At 44.5% G+C, this 18,449-nt stretch overlaps 1 protein-coding gene across 4 annotated transcripts in view; it reads left to right on the top strand.

The window, feature by feature from the left end:
- LYST (lysosomal trafficking regulator) overlaps positions 1 to 18,449 on the top strand; it is a 342,444-nt gene that overhangs the window by 156,797 nt on the left and 167,198 nt on the right. For 3 of the 4 annotated variants that reach the window (XM_075862446.1, XM_075862447.1, XM_075862449.1), the window contains exons 22-24: positions 7,480 to 7,578; positions 13,077 to 13,124; positions 14,491 to 15,112. In XM_075862446.1, coding sequence (XP_075718561.1) covers positions 7,480 to 7,578; positions 13,077 to 13,124; positions 14,491 to 15,112 — 769 coding nt within the window. The remainder of the gene's footprint in view (positions 1 to 7,479; positions 7,579 to 13,076; positions 13,125 to 14,490; positions 15,113 to 18,449) is intronic. The other variant, XM_075862448.1, reaches the window with a different exon arrangement.

An 18,449-nucleotide genomic window follows, 5' to 3' on the forward strand; every position in this document is an offset into this window, starting at 1 on the left:
GGGTTATTTAGCGTGAAACGTGAACGGGATAAAAAATAAACCAAAAAAACTATTCAGAGAATCGCTTTTTCCTATATTCACGCTGTAAAAAAAATTTTTTTTACCCCCAAACTGTGACAAGGCCTCATACAGCCACGTCAATGAAAAAATAAAAAAGTTATGGCTGCTGAAACGCATAGAGGCAAAAACAGAAAAATTGAGCTGGTCATTAAGGTCTTTTCAGGCCCGGTCATATTAATGGAGTATGGAAATGGGAAAAAAACCAAACATTTCTGCCATTGTTTTTTGGGTTTCATTTTTACGCTATTCACCATGTAGCATAAATGACACGTTAACTTTATTATGTGAGTCGTTACTATTACGGCGATACTAAATTTATTCAGTTTTATTTATGTTATACTACTTTTGCACAATAAAAACACTTTAAAAAAAAAAAAATGTTGCACATTCCAAGATCCATCATTTATTATGTTGTGTTTTTTTTACCATCGTCATAGCTTTATGAGGGCTTGTTTTTTTGCGAGACGAGTAGTAGTTTTCATAGGAATACATAAGACTTATTAACTTGTATTCCTTTTATGGGGGATGAACAATAAAAAAACAATATTCCGGCATATTTTTTTGCTGTTTTTTTTTTAATGCCGTTTACTATGGGGGATGAATAACAATTGATTGGGTGTATTTTTAAAAATATTTATTCAAGTACTTTATAAGGGGAATTTTTTTTTTCTTGTTCTTATCATTGGGGGAACACATCCACAACTTCAGGGTAACTGCCAGCCTGGTCAACCCCCTGTGGGTACCGGGAAACCAGGCAGTACTTTGCACTTCGCTTCCCGCACCACCATTCACTGCATCCACAGGGGGTGGGATGCCAGCCTGAGAGGTTACTGAAGAGGTGACCCTGTGTTCCACCAAAGACTTCGTAGGGTATGGATATCTCCCTGGCCCTTATTGCGATCTCCATCAGGCAGATGGGCATGGCAACATACTATGCCTGTGGTGAATGTAATAAGTACGCCTGCAGCCAGCCTAACGCATTTTGCCCACAGTTCCTGCAATCCAGAACCTCCCAGGATATCCCCCCCCCCCTCTCAGGATGTGGCACCGCCTGACTGAGTAAGGTACTTGTCCCAGGCTCTAGAGGACCTTTCCAGACCCTGCCACACTTTGAAGCACTTTCTATCCCAAATGGCAGCCCAGATTAGTGCCCCTTCAGCCTCTCATTTAGATACCACACGGTTTGTTTCTGGTTGGTCACATAAAACTATTAAAATTCTGTTATTATATTTACTTAAAACATGGGCATTGTAGCTAGTTTCCTTTCACAGGCTTAGGCGTATTGATCAAATGATAAAGGGTGTCAGGAGAGCGTATTATCGCTGTTCTCCTAGCTATTCATTGACAACCAACAAAGATAAGTAGGTGTACCCTACGCATTTCTGCACCCAACCTAGATCGGGGTGCGTCCTCATGGGTCACAATTTGTTAATGTTAATTGCCGGTTAGCACAGTTTTCGTGCTATAGCGTCTCTCCACGGCAGTGCACTACGACACTGGTATACAATTTTTCACAGAAAAACACCCTCTTCTATCCGATTCTGTATGCGAGTGCTGGGCGGGATGGTATCGACCTTGGAGGCCGCCCCCTACGTGCAGTTCCACACAAGGTCCCTTCAGAGAACAATTCTCAGGCACTAGGACAATTTTCAGGCCCTCTGGGGTTAGTAAGGATTTACTTTGTGGGAGACTTTGCCAGCCATTCTTCAGTGACAGTCCTTTCTCCCATCCAATGGCTTGTTATTTTGATGAATGCTATCCTATCTGGGTGGGGATCAGATTTTGGCCTCCACACAGTTCAGGGCACTTGGTTGCCAGAAGAAACAACCTTATAGATCAACCTTCTCATATTGAGAGCCATCTTCCTGGCACTCTCCCATTGGACTCCACTTTTCCATGGTCACCACAGGGTCCAGACCGACAACTTCACAGCGGTCACCTATTTAAACCATCAAGACAGCACCAAGAGCAGGGCGCCACTGGGCAGAGAATTACGTGCCATCTCTGTCCGTGGTACACATGCCAGGAGAGGAAAATTGGAAATATTCCTTCAGATTTGCCAGAGGTGAGACACTCCAGACGGGGGTCTCTTCGTGTCCCGTTTCAACCACAAGGTCCCAGCCTTCTTGGACAGGACACGGAACCCCACGGCCATTGCAGCAGAGAGGGCATCTCCTTTGAAAGGGTTCTCTTCTGTACCCCTCCCCTTCGATTCAGATACTGTGCAGAGTCCTCAAGAGGATCGAGGTGAATGGAGTTTCCACAATCCTGGCTGCTCCACCATGGACTCTCTGGGCCTGGTACACCGAAATAGTCAACCAATTTGCAGATGCACCTTGGCATCTTCTTCTATGACCCAACCTCATTTCCCAAGGTTTGCTGTCCCACCCCACTTTACCTCAGATTCATTAGATGGTGTGGCTGTTGAGACCAAGATCTTGAGATACATTCATCCAAACAATGTTAAATGCCAGGAAACGTCAATCAGCCAAAGTTTACCACCGTATGCGGAATACTTTTTCTTTTGGTGTGAACAGTGCAGTTTCCATACCATGGTATGTTCTACACCTAGGATTCTGTCCTTCCTGCAATTGGATCTTGATCAAGCACTTGGCTTAACTAATGTTAAGGATCAGGTCTCTGCTCTCTCCTTTTGCTCTATGGTAAAATCTTTTCTGCAAGGAATGGCTCATGGTGCTCCTTGCTTACGACATCCCACTAAACCCTGTGATCTTAACCTGGTTCTGGGTGCTCTTTATTCCTCTACCTTCGAACCCTTACTGGAAATTTTGCTACGACTGTCCTGGAAAGTTGCTTTCCTTGTGGCCATTAGTTCCATCAGATGGGTTTCAGAACTGGCTGCTCCGTCCTGCAAGTCTCCTTTTCTGATCATCCAGAAGAATAAAGTGGTGTACTATCCTGTCCCGTCTTTTTCCCCAAAATGGTCTCTACCTTCCACATCAATAAGATAGCACTTCCTTCCTTTTTCCTCCCTCCCAACTCATAGGAGGCAGCTGGCTCTGCTCTTAATGTGGCCAGAGCAGTCGGCATCTATCTGGCTGGATAAGCGTCATTTAGAAGCTCCAACACTTTTTTGTTCTTTTTAAAGAGTAAGGGGTTGGCGGCGTCCAAAGCCACCATTGCTCTTTGGACTGGTCTGTGATTTTGGAATTTTATGTCAAAAGGTAAAGTTCTTCCTCTTCGTGTTACTGCTTATTCCATGTGGACTGTTGGTGCCTCCTGGGCAGTGGGGTACCAAGCTTTATTCGCTCAGGTTTGCAAGGCTGTGATCTGGGCTTCATGGACACCATCACAAAGTTCTACCAGATCCATTTTAGGCATCCTCTGATGTCAGTCTGTGTCGCAAGGTGCTGCAGGCAGCTGTGTGTTAGGTGGGACGCATGACTGTTGTTTTTTGTATTTTTTTTTTCCCCCACCTTCCAGGACTACTTTAGGATGTCCCATGGGATTCCGCTTACTTTTGTTTTCCAGCCCCGGGACCTTTTTGTTCTGGTTATTGGTTGATTTATTTTTTTTTCTTTCGGGACTGTTCTCTCAGAGCCAAGACTTTTCCTACCTAGTATCAGCCTTCTAGTGGCAAGGGCCTATATGCATGATGCTGTGTCTTCCAATGAATTTATGAAGAATTTTTTGGAGTGCAAAATACCAAATCTTTTTATTTTTAATTTCTGAACATTTTAATTAACTTTTTTCTCTTTTTTTTTTTTTTTTTTTTTTTTTTAGTACCGCTGCATTGCAATGTATTTTGCCTCACAAGCCGTCTATTAGGCATGCACTGTGGCAGACCTGAGGTTTTTCTTTAGGCACTCGGCTGCAATGGCTACCCATCTGCAGCCCACTATCGAGCCATTCGGGTGACAGAGCCCCATATTCTCTGTCTGGCCATTTAGATGCCACAAACTGTAATATACAGCTGACACATGTTGCGGATTGCACAGGCACCGCTACTGTGCCCGCCCCATCCCTGTGCCTTTATGGCTTTTGGCACTAAATACATATCGCCACCACCATAAATGTACTATAGATGTTGCCAAGACTGTATGATAAATATTTGATACAATCAGTTACTGTAGTTAATTCTCCAGGTTTTGGTCAATTTTGTCTAGCTGGCAGCAGCTTTATTTTGCACCATCCTTTGCATAAAAGTTTTTTTGCATCCTCCTTTTCCTTTTACATTTTCTGGTTTTACCTCTTGCTGTTTGCCACACACCCTTTGGTCCTTTATATGATTCTATGTTCCTGTCAGGTGGGTCATATAGCCATTGGTTTTAACATCCCACCAAATGGGAACCACTGGCAAAACATTTGATTCTGCTGTACCGATGCAGCATGCTTTTTTATTTTTTTGTATGGTGGAGGGAACTGATCTCCTGTTTGATACATGCGAAGGCACCGTAACCTGTTCCATCTAAGTCTTGCAGGGCAAGTATCCATCAATGATGGGCAATTTGATTACCAAAAGTAATAGCCCCAGTAAACGCTAATATAGCGACTAAATAAGAGAAGAAGTTGCACCGCACACCGCTTCCCCCTGTAGGTAGCGCCGCATGCCGCTTCCCCCATGCAGGTAGCGCCGCACGCCGCTTCTCCCTGCAGGTAGCGCCGCACGCCGCTTCCCCCTGCAGGTAGCGCCGCACGCCGCTTCCCCCTGCAGGTAGCGGCGCACGCCGCTTCCCCCTGCAGGTAGCGGCGCACGCCGCTTCCCCTCTGCAGGTAGCGCCGCACGCCGCTTCCCCTCTGCAGGTAGCGCCGCACGCCGCTTCCCCTCTGCAGGTAGCGCCGCACGCCGCTTCCCCTCTGCAGGTAGCGCCGCACGCCGCTTCCCCTCTGCAGGTAGCGCCGCACGCCGCTTCCCCTCTGCAGGTAGCGCCGCACGCCGCTTCCCCTCTGCAGGTAGCGCCGCACGCCGCTTCCCCTCTGCAGGTAGCGCCGCACGCCGCTTCCCCTCTGCAGGTAGCGCCGCACGCCGCTTCCCCTCTGCAGGTAGCGCCGCACGCCGCTTCCCCTCTGCAGGTAGCGCCGCACGCCGCTTCCCCTCTGCAGGTAGCGCCGCACGCCGCTTCCCCTCTGCAGGTAGCGCCGCACGCCGCTTCCCCTCTGCAGGTAGCGCCGCACGCCGCTTCCCCTCTGCAGGTAGCGCCGCGCGCCGCTTCCCCTCTGCAGGTAGCGCCGCGCGCCGCTTCCCCTCTGCAGGTAGCGCCGCGCGCCGCTTCCCCTCTGCAGGTAGCGCCGCGCGCCGCTTCCCCTCTGCAGGTAGCGCCGCGCGCCGCTTCCCCCTGCAGGTAGCGCCGCACGCCGCTTCCCCCTGCAGGTAGCGGCGCACGCCGCTTCCCCCTGCAGGTAGCGGCGCACGCCGCTTCCCCCTGCAGGTAGCGGCGCACGCCGCTTCCCCTCTGCAGGTAGCGCCGCACGCCGCTTCCCCTCTGCAGGTAGCGCCGCACGCCGCTTCCCCTCTGCAGGTAGCGCCGCACGTCGCTTCCCCTCTGCAGGTAGCGCCGCACCCCGCTTCCCCTCTGCAGGTAGCGCCGCACGCCGCTTCCCCTCTGCAGGTAGCGCCGCACGCCGCTTCCCCTCTGCAGGTAGCGCCGCACGCCGCTTCCCCTCTGCAGGTAGCGCCGCACGCCGCTTCCCCTCTGCAGGTAGCGCAGCACGCCGCTTCCCCTCTGCAGGTAGCGCCGCACGCCGCTTCCCCTCTGCAGGTAGCGCCGCACGCCGCTTCCCCTCTGCAGGTAGCGCCGCACGCCGCTTCCCCTCTGCAGGTAGCGCCGCACGCCGCTTCCCCTCTGCAGGTAGCGCCGCGCGCCGCTTCCCCTCTGCAGGTAGCGCCGCGCGCCGCTTCCCCTCTGCAGGTAGCGCCGCGCGCCGCTTCCCCTCTGCAGGTAGCGCCGCGCGCCGCTTCCCCTCTGCAGGTAGCGCCGCGCGCCGCTTCCCCTCTGCAGGTAGCGCCGCGCGCCGCTTCCCCTCTGCAGGTAGCGCCGCACGCCGGTTCTCCTCCCCCTCTGCAGGTAGCGCCGCACGCCGGTTCCCCCCCCCCCCTCTGCAGGTAGCGCCGCACGCCGGTTCCCCCCCCCCCCTCTGCAGGTAGCGCCGCACGCCGGTTCCCCCCCCCCCTCTGCAGGTAGCGCCGCACGCCGGTTCCCCCCCCCCCTCTGCAGGTAGCGCCGCACGCCGGTTCCCCCCCCCCCCTCTGCAGGTCGCGCCGCACGGCGGTCCCCCCCCTCCCCTTGTAAATAGCGCCATATCCCCCCTCCCCTTGTATAAGGAGTTGCACAGCCCCCTTTCCCTTTGGATATAGCGCTGCACAGCCCCCCTCCCCTTGTATATAGCGCTGCACAGCCCCCTCCTCCCCTTGTAATAGCGCTACACAGCCCCCCTCCTTCCCTTGTATAGAGCACTACACAGCCCCCTCTCCCCTTGTATATACTGCCACACAGCTCCTTAAAAAAAAAAAGTAAGGTTGTACTTACCTTGCCCCGTTACAGGCTACACTGCCTCTCCGGCGGGACATATGCGCAGACCGGCGTGATGATGTGACGTCATCAGCCCAGCCTGCGCGACTCCTAGCGCCTTATAGGCTGCAGGCCTAATATGACCTGCAGCCTATAGTATTCATTTGTATGTGCATCCTGAGGATTCACATACAAGTCACTGTGGCTGTCGATGGCACCGGAGCCCTCTCCGGTGCTAGCGACGCCACTGCTTTCGCCCGTAACAGTGTGTGGGCTTTAAAGTTTGAGCGGGCGGATTGTGGAAGGTGCGCGGCCGCGCACCTTTATGGGGAACACTGCAGCTCATATAAAAAGACACAACATATGTTAATTAAATTGTCCAAATACAGACATACAATGGTACAATTTGTCTGAATCAATGTCCCTTTTTAAATCATTCTGCTATATTTACGTTTTACGTATAACGGTGGTTTGTCCAGTATGCAGTAACTTAAGTTTAGTGCATATATTGCATAACTTCTTTGCGCCATTAGCTACTTGTTTATTATATTTCAATTATTATTATTTCTTTTATAGGGCCATATACTTTCAGAGTCCTCTCTGTTTCCTTCTGCAGCAAGACCAATGATGCAAATCTTATGTAAAACATATTCTGTCTGCATGCAGCATGCTACAGAGCAGGGGGAGCTGAGCAACTGGCGTATAGTTTCATAGAAATAATTATTTATTTAAACTTCTGCTAAGTCCAGAGTTTGACTTTTTCAGCCCTATTGCTTTTCTTATGTAGGAAACAAATCGTCCGGGTGTTTTCCCTGTTAAAAGCTGAGGGGTCCTGATAGGAAACTCCTTGAGGTCATCACATTTTCACGTAGGATATTGAGTATCTGTTTATTTTACTTTTCATCATTCCAAAATTCAACTTTTCCTCTTTCTCTCTCTTCTTCTCTAGATGATAAGATATTTCAAGAGAAACTTAAATCTGTAATAAATCAAAGACATTCTTCGCTTGGTGGGCGAACTACAATTAGTCCTGTACTTTCAAGCAGAGGTCAGTTGAATCTTTCATTTATACTGTTGAAAAGATATTTTAAAGCATATTTTATTTACAAAAAACATGTGATAGCTTAACCCCTTAATCTTGAAGTTATATTAACCCCTTCCCGTCGTGAACAATGTTCAGATTTTCATTTTCATTTTTTCCTCCCCACTTTCCAAAAGCCATAACTTTTGCATTTTTCCGTTGGTATTGTCCTATAAAAGTTTGATTTTTGCGGGATCAGTTGGTTTTTCGTAGCGCCATTTATTGTGCCATATACTGTACTAGGAAACAGGAAAAAGTTATTTGTGGTGTAGAAAATGAAAAAAAATGTGATTCCTCCATTGTTTTTTGCACTTAGTTTTTACGGAATTCACTGTGCAATTAAAGCAACCTGTTAACTGTATTCTGTGGGTCAATACGATTACGATAATACCAAATATATATAGTTTTTTTCTAAGTTTTAATACTTTTACAAGGAAAAAAACTAAGTGTAAAAAAAAATAAATATATTTTGTGTCACCGAACTCTGAGAGCCATAAAAATGTTTCTTTTTTCGTCGATGAAGTGGTATGAGGGCTTATTTTTTGCGGGATGAGCTGTCGTTTTTAATGCTACCATTTTTGGGTTCATAAAAGGTTTGTAGAACTTTTTATTCCATTTAGTTGTGGGAGATGAGGTAACCATAAAATAGCGATTCTGGAGTTTGCTTTTTTTTTTTTTTTTTACGGTGTATACCGTGCAGGTTAAATAATGATATATTGTAATAGTTCAGGCTTTTACGGAAGCGGTGGTACCAATTATGTTTAGTTTTTTTTTTTTTTTACAGTGCTTTAGGGGGAAAATGGGAAGAGGTTTTTTTTTTGAACTTTTTAATATTTTTTTTTATTTTACAAATGTTTTAATTTTTTTTTTTTATTAGTCCCCCTAGGGGACTTTAACCAGCGATTGTAGGATTGCTTGCACTATATACTGCAATACTAACGTATTGCAGTATATCTTCTTTCTGACAGGCTTCTATTAAGCCCTACCAGAGGCAGGGCTTAATAGGAGCACAAAGATGGCAGACCTGGGGGCCTTCATTAGGCCCCCAGGCTGCCATAGCAACCATCGCCACAATTGCATTGCGGGGGATGCGATGAGCTACTCTTTCTAACGATTTAAATGCCGCTGTCGCTATTGACCGCGGCATTTAACGGGTTGAACGAGCGGGATTGCGCTCGAGTGCGGTCCCGCTCTGAACTGTGAAATGTCAGCTGTAACATACAGACGACACCCGCATTGTGTGAAGCGCGCTCACTCAGTTTTTCCATCATCTCATTCAAAGAGCTATAATTTTTCTGTCGACATACACTACCGTTCAAAAGTTTAGGGTCACTTAGAAATGTCCTTATTTTTGAAAGAAAAGCACAGTTTTTTCAATGAAGATAACATTAAATTAATCAGAAATACACTCTATACATTGTTAATGTGCTAAATGACTATTCTAGCTGCAAACGTCTGTTTTTTAATGCAATATCTACATAGGTGTATAGAGGCCCATTTCCAGCAACCATCACTCCAGTGTTCTAATGGTACATTGTGTTTGCTAACTGTGTTAGAAGGCTAATGGATAATTAGAAAACACTTGAAAACCCTCGTGCAATTATGTTAGCACCGCTGTAAATAGTTTTGCTGTTTAGAGGAGCTATAAAACTGACCTTCCTTTGAGCTAGTTGAGAATCTGGAGCATTACATTTGTGTGTTGGATTAAACTCTCAAAATGGCTAGGAAAAGCGAGCTTTCATGTGAAACTCGACAGTCTATTCTTGTTGTTAGAAATGAAGGCTATTCCATGCGAGAAATTGCCAAGAAACTGAAGATTTCCTACAACGGTGTGTACTACTCCCTTCAGAGGACAGCACAAACAGGCTCTAACCAGAGTAGAAAGAGAAGTGGGAGGCCCCGCTGGAAAACTGAGCAACAAGACAAGTACATTAGAGTCTCTAGTTTGAGAAATAGACGCCTCACAGGTACTCAACTGGCAGCTTCATTAAATAGTACCCGCAAAACGCCAGTGTCAACGTCTACAGTGAAGAGGCGACTCCGGGATGCTGGCCTTCAGGGCAGAGTGGCAAAGAAAAAGCCATATCTGAGACTGGCTAATAAAAGGAAAAGATTAATATGGGCAAAAGCACACAGACATTGGACAGAGGAAGATTGGAAAAAAGTGTTATGGACAGACGAATCGAAGTTTGAGGTGTTTGGATCACACAGAAGAACATTTGTGAGACGCAGAACAACTGAAAAGATGCTGGTAGAGTGCCTGATGCCATCTGTTAAGCATGGTGGAGGTAATGTGATGGCCTGTGGTTGCTTTGGTGCTGGTAAAGTCGGAGATTTGTACAAGGTAAAAGGGATTTTCAATAAGGAAGGCTATCACTCCATTTTGCAACGCCATGCCATACCCTGTGGACAGCGCATGATTGGAGCCAATTTCATCCTACAACAGGACAATGACCCAAAGCACACCTCCAAATTATGCAAGAACTATTTAGGGAAGAAGCAGGCAGCTGGTATTCTATCTGTAATGGAGTGGCCAGCGCAGTCACCAGATCTCAACCCCATAGAGCAGTTGTGGGAGCAGCTTGACCGTATGGTACGCAATAAGTGCCCATCAAGCCAATCCAACTTGTGGGAGGGCCTTCTGGAAGCATGGGGTGAAATTTCTCCCGATTACCTGAGCAAATTAACAGGTAGAATGCCAAAGGTCTGCAGTGCTGTAATTGCTGCAAATGGAGCATTCTTTGACTAAAGCAAAGTTTGAAGGATAAAATTATTATTTCAAATAAAAATCATTATTTCTAACCTTGTCAATGTCTTGACTATATTTTCTAGTCATTTTGCAACTCATTTGATAAATATAAGTGTGAGTTTTCATGGAAAACACAAAATTGTCTGGGTGACCCCAAACTTTTGAACGGTAGTGTAGCTTTATAAGGACTTTCTTTTGCGGGACAGTTTTTTTAATAACAGCATTTTGAGGTACATATAATTTATTCAACTTTTATTAACTTTTTTAGTGGGGAAATGGGAAAAAAAAAACTAAAAGTTCACCATACTTGTTTGCGTCTTAAATTTATGCCGTTTACCATGTGGAATAAATAAAATAATTTTATTTTGTGGGTTATTTTGATTGCGGCGATACCATATTTTTTATTTTTATTTTTTTTAAATGTATTACTAGTTTTACACAGTAAAAAAAACTTTTTCCCACCATATTTTAAGAGCAATAACTTTTTTTTTTTCTGCTAACATAGCTGTATGGGCTTTTGTTTTGCGAGACGACTTGTCATTTTTATTAGTACCATTTTGAAATACATACAAATTTTTAATCGCTTTTTACCCACAAAAATTTGAAGGCACGATGAACAGAAAACAAAAATTCTGGCATTGTTTTTTATTTTATTTATTACAACGTTTACCGTGCAGGTTAAATAATGTAATTTTTTTATAGTTGGGATCGTTACGGATGCGACGATACTAAATATGTGTCATTTTTTTTACTTTACTTTCTTCATAATAAAGATATTAGTAAGAGGGAAAAAAAGTTTGTTTTTTTTTTTAGTCCCACTAGGGGCTTTACACTATGTGATCATTTGATCGCTTTTAAAATACCCTGCAATACTTGTGTATTGCATTATATTGTGCTTGTCCGTGTAAAACTGACAGGCATCTGTTAGACGGCCGCATCTGAATGGTTAAACGGGCTCAGATGATGGGAGACCACTGCTATTGCTCTCCGATCGTTGCCCTGAAGCCAGAGGCTGTTAGCAGCAACCTGGGCTTCAGGAGCAGAGCGCCTCAATTTGAGGTTAACCACTTCTGAAGTGTCACCGTGAGAAGGTGGCGCTTCAGAAGAACTATCCTGTGGCCGCCGTAAAAACACTTAATACGGCAGTCGTATAAAGTTTTGTCCTGAATTTACACTTGGGGTTTGCACAACGTGTTGTTAAGTTAGTATTTTTACCAGAGCCAAGTCATAATACTGTATAATTTCCTTAATCTGGCCTCAATAGGACCTGATACAATGTTCGCACAAAATCTACAACTATAACTATTTTTGAATTAAAGGAATTTCCTAAATAGTTTTCTCTGATTAGTATTCTGCTTGTAGGTTTCCAAACTAGTGTCGGATTATTGTTTCTAGTTGATCAAATACCAGATTTAGGTGGGATTCACACGACAGGGTTTCCCGGCCGGGTGCCGGCCGTTCATAAATCGGCCGGCACCCGGCTGCATTAGGAATAATAGACCCCTAATGGGGCTATTCACACGACCGATTTTTTGACGGCCGGGAAAACCGGCCGTCAAAAGATAGGACATGCTCTATTTTCGGCCGGGTGCCCGGCCGCCCGGCTCCCATAGAAGTCTATGGGGCCGGGTAATACACGGCCATCACCGGAATGTGTCCCGAGTGATGGCTGGGTCTACCGTCGCTCGCGCACTCTCTCTCCTCCTCACAGTGCAGAGTGCATGTGAGGAGGAGGAGGAGGGTCTTTTATTGCTCGCTGTAGGAGTCGGAATCCCTAATCCCCGGCCGGGGATTGGGGATTCCGCTACAGGAGAAGTGCGTGACTACACTGTCCCTATATGGACACAGCGAAGTCACTCACTTCTGCAGCGGAATCCCCGACTCTATGGCCGGGGATTCCGCTACAGGAGAAGTGACTACACTGTCAATATATGGACACAGCGAAGTCACTCACTTCTGCAGCGGAATCCCCGATTCTATGGCCGGGGATGCCGCTACAGGAGAAGTGCGTGACTACACTGTACATATATGGACACAGCGAAGTCACGCACTTCTGCAGCGGAATCCCCGACTCTATGGCTGGGGATGCCGCTACAGGAGAAGTGAGTGACTACACTGTCCATATATGGACACAGTGACGTCACTCACTTCTGAAGCGGAATTCCCGACCTGTGGCAGGGAATTCCTCATCAGGAGAAGTCAGTGACTACACTGTCCATATATGGACATTGAAGTCAGTGACTTCTCCTGGAAGGGGGGGATGGGTACAACCTACTGGGGGCTGTGTGGCGTCACCTACAGGGGGCTGTGTGGCATCACCTACAGGGGGCTGTGTGGCATCACTTACAGGGGGCTGTGTGGCATCACCTACAGGGGGCTGGGTGGCATTACCTACCAGGGGGGCTGTGGCATTATCTACAAAGGGCTGTGTGTGGCAACAAATTTAAATGAAATTCATCCGATTTTAAAACGGACAGGGAAAAAAACGGGTGCAAATCGGGTCCAAATCGGCCGGTAAAAACGGCAACTCGGTCCGGAACGGAATCGTAACGGATGCAAACCGGCCTGGAAAAACGGCCGATTTTCCCGGCCGACACTCAGACCCTGTTGTGTGAATGAGGCCTAAGGGAATGCCACTGGTGATATTGACAATAGAATGCAAATTTTGCTTAAAATAGTTTCAAATTCTAATGTAAACGTTGGTATGTTCCCACAGGTAGGAGACGCTGCAGATTTTCTGCAAAAGAATCTCAAAAATACACAGGTAAATCAGTCACAGAAAACCGCAGCAAATAGTGCAATTTTGCTGCAAATATTGCTAAATGGATTTTCTGCAGCGGGTTTACTTGCAGATATAGTGTAAAGCATTGAATGTAGCAAACTTTATATTTGCACCAGCTTTTCCTCTGCGAAAAACGCTGTACAACCCTCAACTTGAGTATTTTAGTGCAGAAAATTTTTATCCACTTTGCTGCTACTTAAAATGCTGTGGAATTTCCGCACAGAATTCTGTTGCAGAAAGTTTTCCAGTGTTTACGCTGTGTGGGAACCCAGCCTTAGAGTGGAGGCAAAGCCCACTGATTATTTTTTTTTGCGTTTTATTTTCCTTTAGTGAAAAAAAAATAATCACTCAAAAGAATGCATTTAGAAGTTTAGTATTGAGCTTATTTGCTCTTGAGAAATTATCTAACTGTTTTGGGTCAGGAAAAAATATTTGCTCTTAGGAAGCAAAAAACGATGTTTGAATATGTCTCTAACCTTTTTTTCAGCTTATGTAACTGTATTTATCACATAGGCTGTGTTTATCCGACATACACACAGCATGTAAAATCACAGCAGTAGTTAATGCAATGAGTTCATAGGGATTTCATAATGGTCCATTTAATAAAATAGCATATGCAAGTTCTTTGGCATAATACAGCACACAGTAGCAAAAACATCTACAAAACGTAAAAAAAACATCAAGAAAACTCTGAACAAGAGCTGTCCGTGCTATTAAAAATTTGAGTGGTCCGATGTTTGAAAAGATGACCGAATAGAGGTTGCTCATAAAAACTTAGATTGGCCTTGAGCTGCACTGAAGAACATTAATAAGGCTATGGTAAACTAACATTTATTAACATATGGGCAACCTATGGGCTACAGGTTTTTGCAAGTTCAATCTCTTTGAACAAGTTTTGTGTCTTGTTTTATGATGTTTGCTGACATCGTCAGACTAACAGGACAATCCTTTTCCATAAGCACTGATGGGGCACAACAGCAGGTAAATTTGAGCTGAGCTGCAGTACCTGGCCGCTGTACAAGATTTAACGATAAAGAGGCCATTGTTCTGACAAATGGCGGGGGACCCAGGAAACCGGTTTAATGACAAATGTATACAAATGTATATATAAATCAAGAATTGCTCAATAACATTAGTAATTTTCACTATGAAAAGGTGGTGTTTTAATCTATTTTTTACAGTGTGTAGTTTGCATTGAAATCTTTCATGTTTCAGTAGATTTTAGTTGACTTATTAGTAATGGTTAGTTCAGTGACAAAATGATTTGGTATTGCTGAATAAATAGCCTTTTGCATAAAGTTATGAAGTGAAAGTAGACTTTGAATATTTGTATTTTTCTTTCATGTAGGAGCAGATACTTCTGTATTTTCATCACAGCAGCATATCCATCTTTCTGTGGTTGAGCGGTCTCGTTCCAAGAGTTTGCCAGCATCTCCCTCTAGTTCACCAAGAGTGCTGCCAAAAAGGATAGGAGGAAGCTTGAGTAAGAGTATAGTTGATTTGACTGACCCTCTTAAACGCGAGCAAGCAATAGAAGATGGAATGTGCAAATCTGACCACAGATTAGAAGTGCTGAAAATCGAAGAAGATCAAAATCTCAGCAGTTGTGAGTCAGCCCAAACAATGTGTGAGTCAGGTATGCCTCCTGACTGTATCACAATTACAGAGCCGCCTAGAGAAGCCTTGGACCAATACACTCTAAATGATGAGTCAAGTATGTTAACACCTCAAGAAATCACTGGAGAAGACCTCGTTTTGAGGAGACCTGATAAACTGAAAGGAATATACTCTCCTAGAAAAGGGCAAGGCAATGTTGCTAGCATTAGTCTTGCTTTTCCTTCAAGTGGATCTCTACCCAGTACAAGTTGGGCAGATGTTACTGAAAAGAAAAAATTTGAAGAATGGGGTAGTCTTGCCTTCTCCCCAGAATTTGTTCTTACTCATGCAAATCCAGTCAATATGGAAGAAAGGTATTGTATTTTTTTCTTTTATTAGAAATCCACTTGCATACATAAAATACAAAAAATGTAAGGAGGAATCCTCCAGCTCACCATTTAGCAGGATTTTGACTGCAGGCAGCGCCAGGATTGCCGCGACGGCACACGGCATTGAAATAGGAAAGCAGAAGCGATCCAGCGCTTTGAAATTTTAAAAATGAAACGTGTTTACATTTTATTCAAATTTTTAAAAACAGAAGATAGTTTCCAGGTACAGGGAAGTAAATCAGTGATGTTTGCCTACGCGTTTCAGACGTATACTACGTCCTTCCTCATGGCTTGTGAGTTGAGGAATACAAACAATTGGAGGCTTATATCCGGTAATCGCAGGTGAAGTAAATTGCGGTTCATCTTGATTTTACTGGAACGAGTATGCAAACATCACTGATTTACTTCCCTGATCACTGATTTAAAAGTTCAAAGCGCTGGATCTTCGCTTTTTTCTTCTTTCCTATACATAAAATACATAGAGGACAATGTTAATAGATTAGTTATTTATTCACAGAGCTACTAAATGAGTGTAAATCATGTATAGACCTACTAATGCCCATTACAAATATCAGACCTTGAAGACTGATTTATGATTTTGGATAAATTTTTCTCTCACATGCAATTTAATTGCAAAAGGTAAAATATACTTATTTAAAGAGAACCTTTCACTACCCCATACATGTGCAGCTTAGTTCACCATGTTAAAAGGTGCTGCTGCACAAACCCTGGGGCACTTTAAACTACTTACACAACCTATCTGTACATATAGGGAACTAGAGGACTGTCTCAAGATGCAAAAATGTAGCATATATAAAAAAAGAAAGGAAAAATTCACGTATATCTAAATAGAGACGTCCAAACATGTAGACCAAGCGTGACTTGGTGCATTTACCAAAAACATATGGATAAACCTACAACCAAAAGGTCAATACTAGCACAAACGATCATGAATTATTAGTAAAAAAAAATCACTTTATTGGGGGATAGATACAAAACATTTGAAAGATAAGTCACACAATGTAAAAAAACATGGCGTTGGCCTGTGCAGGAAAGGATGTAATAGTCAGGGCATATACATGCATAAATTAAAGTATGCAGACATGTGGATACAGGAGTGAGTGGAAGGACAATAAACGCACCTAGTGCATCATATGCAAAGGTTTACTACAGTCAATAACAATATATCATACTAATGATAATGACATGAAGGTAGGGAAGTATATATGTGTGTAACAAGAGACAGAGCATTGGCATCATCCAAAAAGCGTATCAAGTCAAAATAGCCACGAGACTGAAAAGGACAAAAATGCCCTACAAAGTAGAGTACACACCTATATTCATGTTCCTGCACAGGGGAGACACCAAAACCCGACGCGCGTTTCTGCTGATGCCATCGTCCAGGGGTGGCGTCATCCTGGCGGGGACCTCATTTTTATAGTTAATTGACAAAACAGGCACCAGTCAGAGGATCACAGAGGAGGGAGATGGAACGGCGTTAAGCCGAGGGTACAAAGATGGCCCCACCCCACTTCTGGTGCCGCGTCATCAGAGAGGATGTGACGCGGTGATGTCTGACATCCATCACCGATTGGAGACAACGGACGAAAGGTGCGTAGGCCGTAGACTTTAAACTACTTATCTAGCCTCCTTCATTTTTGAGATATTGGTGATGTTATATTTTACGCCTGATATGCAAATTAGCCCCTGTACTGTTAGTGGGGTGTTTCTTTTCATGGAAAGGGCAGTGGGGTGTAATACTTAGCTCTCTGAAACTGTCCAATCAGCTACGGACGGTGTCAGATTGGCTTGTGCTGTGTGATCTCTCTCTCTCGAGATAACAGTCTTGTCATCACTGTCTCACAAGTGCTGGAGAGAGGTATGCGCGCGTGCACTCTCTCCAGCTCTTATCAGACGGTGATGACAAGACTGTAATCTCGCGAGAGAGATCACACAGCACAAGCCGCTCTGACACTCCGTTGCTGACTGGACAGTGTCTGACAAGAGCTGGAGAGAGCACAGCTCCGACGCCGCTGCTGCCGCCATGGTACAGAAGAGGAGGAGAAGAAGAATGCAAATGAATTCTTCTTCTTCTCTTCTGTTCCATAGCGGCAGAGCTGTGCGCTTGCGCGCACGCACTCCTCTCTCCAGCTCTTTTCAGACAGTGATGACAAGACTGTGTGTGATCTACGCTGTCCGTAGCTGATTGGACAGTGTTAGAGTGCTAAGTATCATGCCCCCCCCCTGCACTTTCCATGAAACGAAACGCCACACTGACAGTACATGGGCTAATTTACATATTGGAAGCCAAATATAACGGCACAGATCTCTCAAACGGAGGAGGAGGCTAGACAAGTAGTTTAAAGTGCCCCAGGTCTGTGCAGCAGCTCCTATAACATGGTACATGCACTCAGCTGCACATGTATGGGGTAGTGAAAGTAAGCTTGTAAAACTTGGTTTCTTCATTGTATACAGTACAAGTGCTTATGTGCTATAACCGCGTGTAAATGTTTGGTGGGATGTTATTTACACACAGCACAGTTATGTGAAGATAAGGAAAATAAAAAACAAAATATGGGATATCCTCCAACATGCTAATTCGGCAACTTACTGGGTTGATAAAGTGTTTAGATGTGGATATTGATATAGCTAAGACAGCACTTTCTGTACACCTTCGCTACCTATTTTTCTTTCTTAAATTTTCAAATAATACAGCAATTTTGCAAATAGTCTTCACTATTAATATCCTACCTTTTAGGGTCTACAGCTGTAATACAGACCTATTCGTGTCTGTGGTAAAAAAAAAGAAAAATAAACCCTGTGCAATATGATACTGCAGTAATATTAACTTCTCGCTTCTTTTTAATCAAAATTCTGCATATTAGTGTCAAACAAGTTAAAACTATACAGCATTAGAATAGGACTCACAGGTTCACAAAGAAAAAACAATTATTACAAGTGATCATGCGTAATCTGTGACACACGGACTGCAGAAGAAAGTCATGACAAATCGTCAAATAAGTAATAATACAAGAAATCAAATGGTCATCCCATCTTATCTTTAACAGGAAAATATGCAGACTAGTCAGAATAAGCTTCATGTACATAAAATAGTCTAAAATCTATCTAGCCTTGCGGCTTTGCATTAGCTGATAAAGGGATGAATGAAGTGGCACAAATATTGTAGTTCAGGCCTTATGTTCAAAATCCAACTAGGACTTCCATATTGTCAAACAATTTTCTCTAGATTGGTGTTTCCAGACTGCCAATTCGTCAAAATGGCAGATCTGAGAGACCTTTTCTATCCACATATCAATTGTGG

The sequence above is a fragment of the Rhinoderma darwinii genome, chromosome 4, assembly GCF_050947455.1.
Source record: "Rhinoderma darwinii isolate aRhiDar2 chromosome 4, aRhiDar2.hap1, whole genome shotgun sequence".
In the NCBI taxonomy this organism is placed as follows: Eukaryota; Metazoa; Chordata; class Amphibia; order Anura; family Rhinodermatidae; genus Rhinoderma; species Rhinoderma darwinii.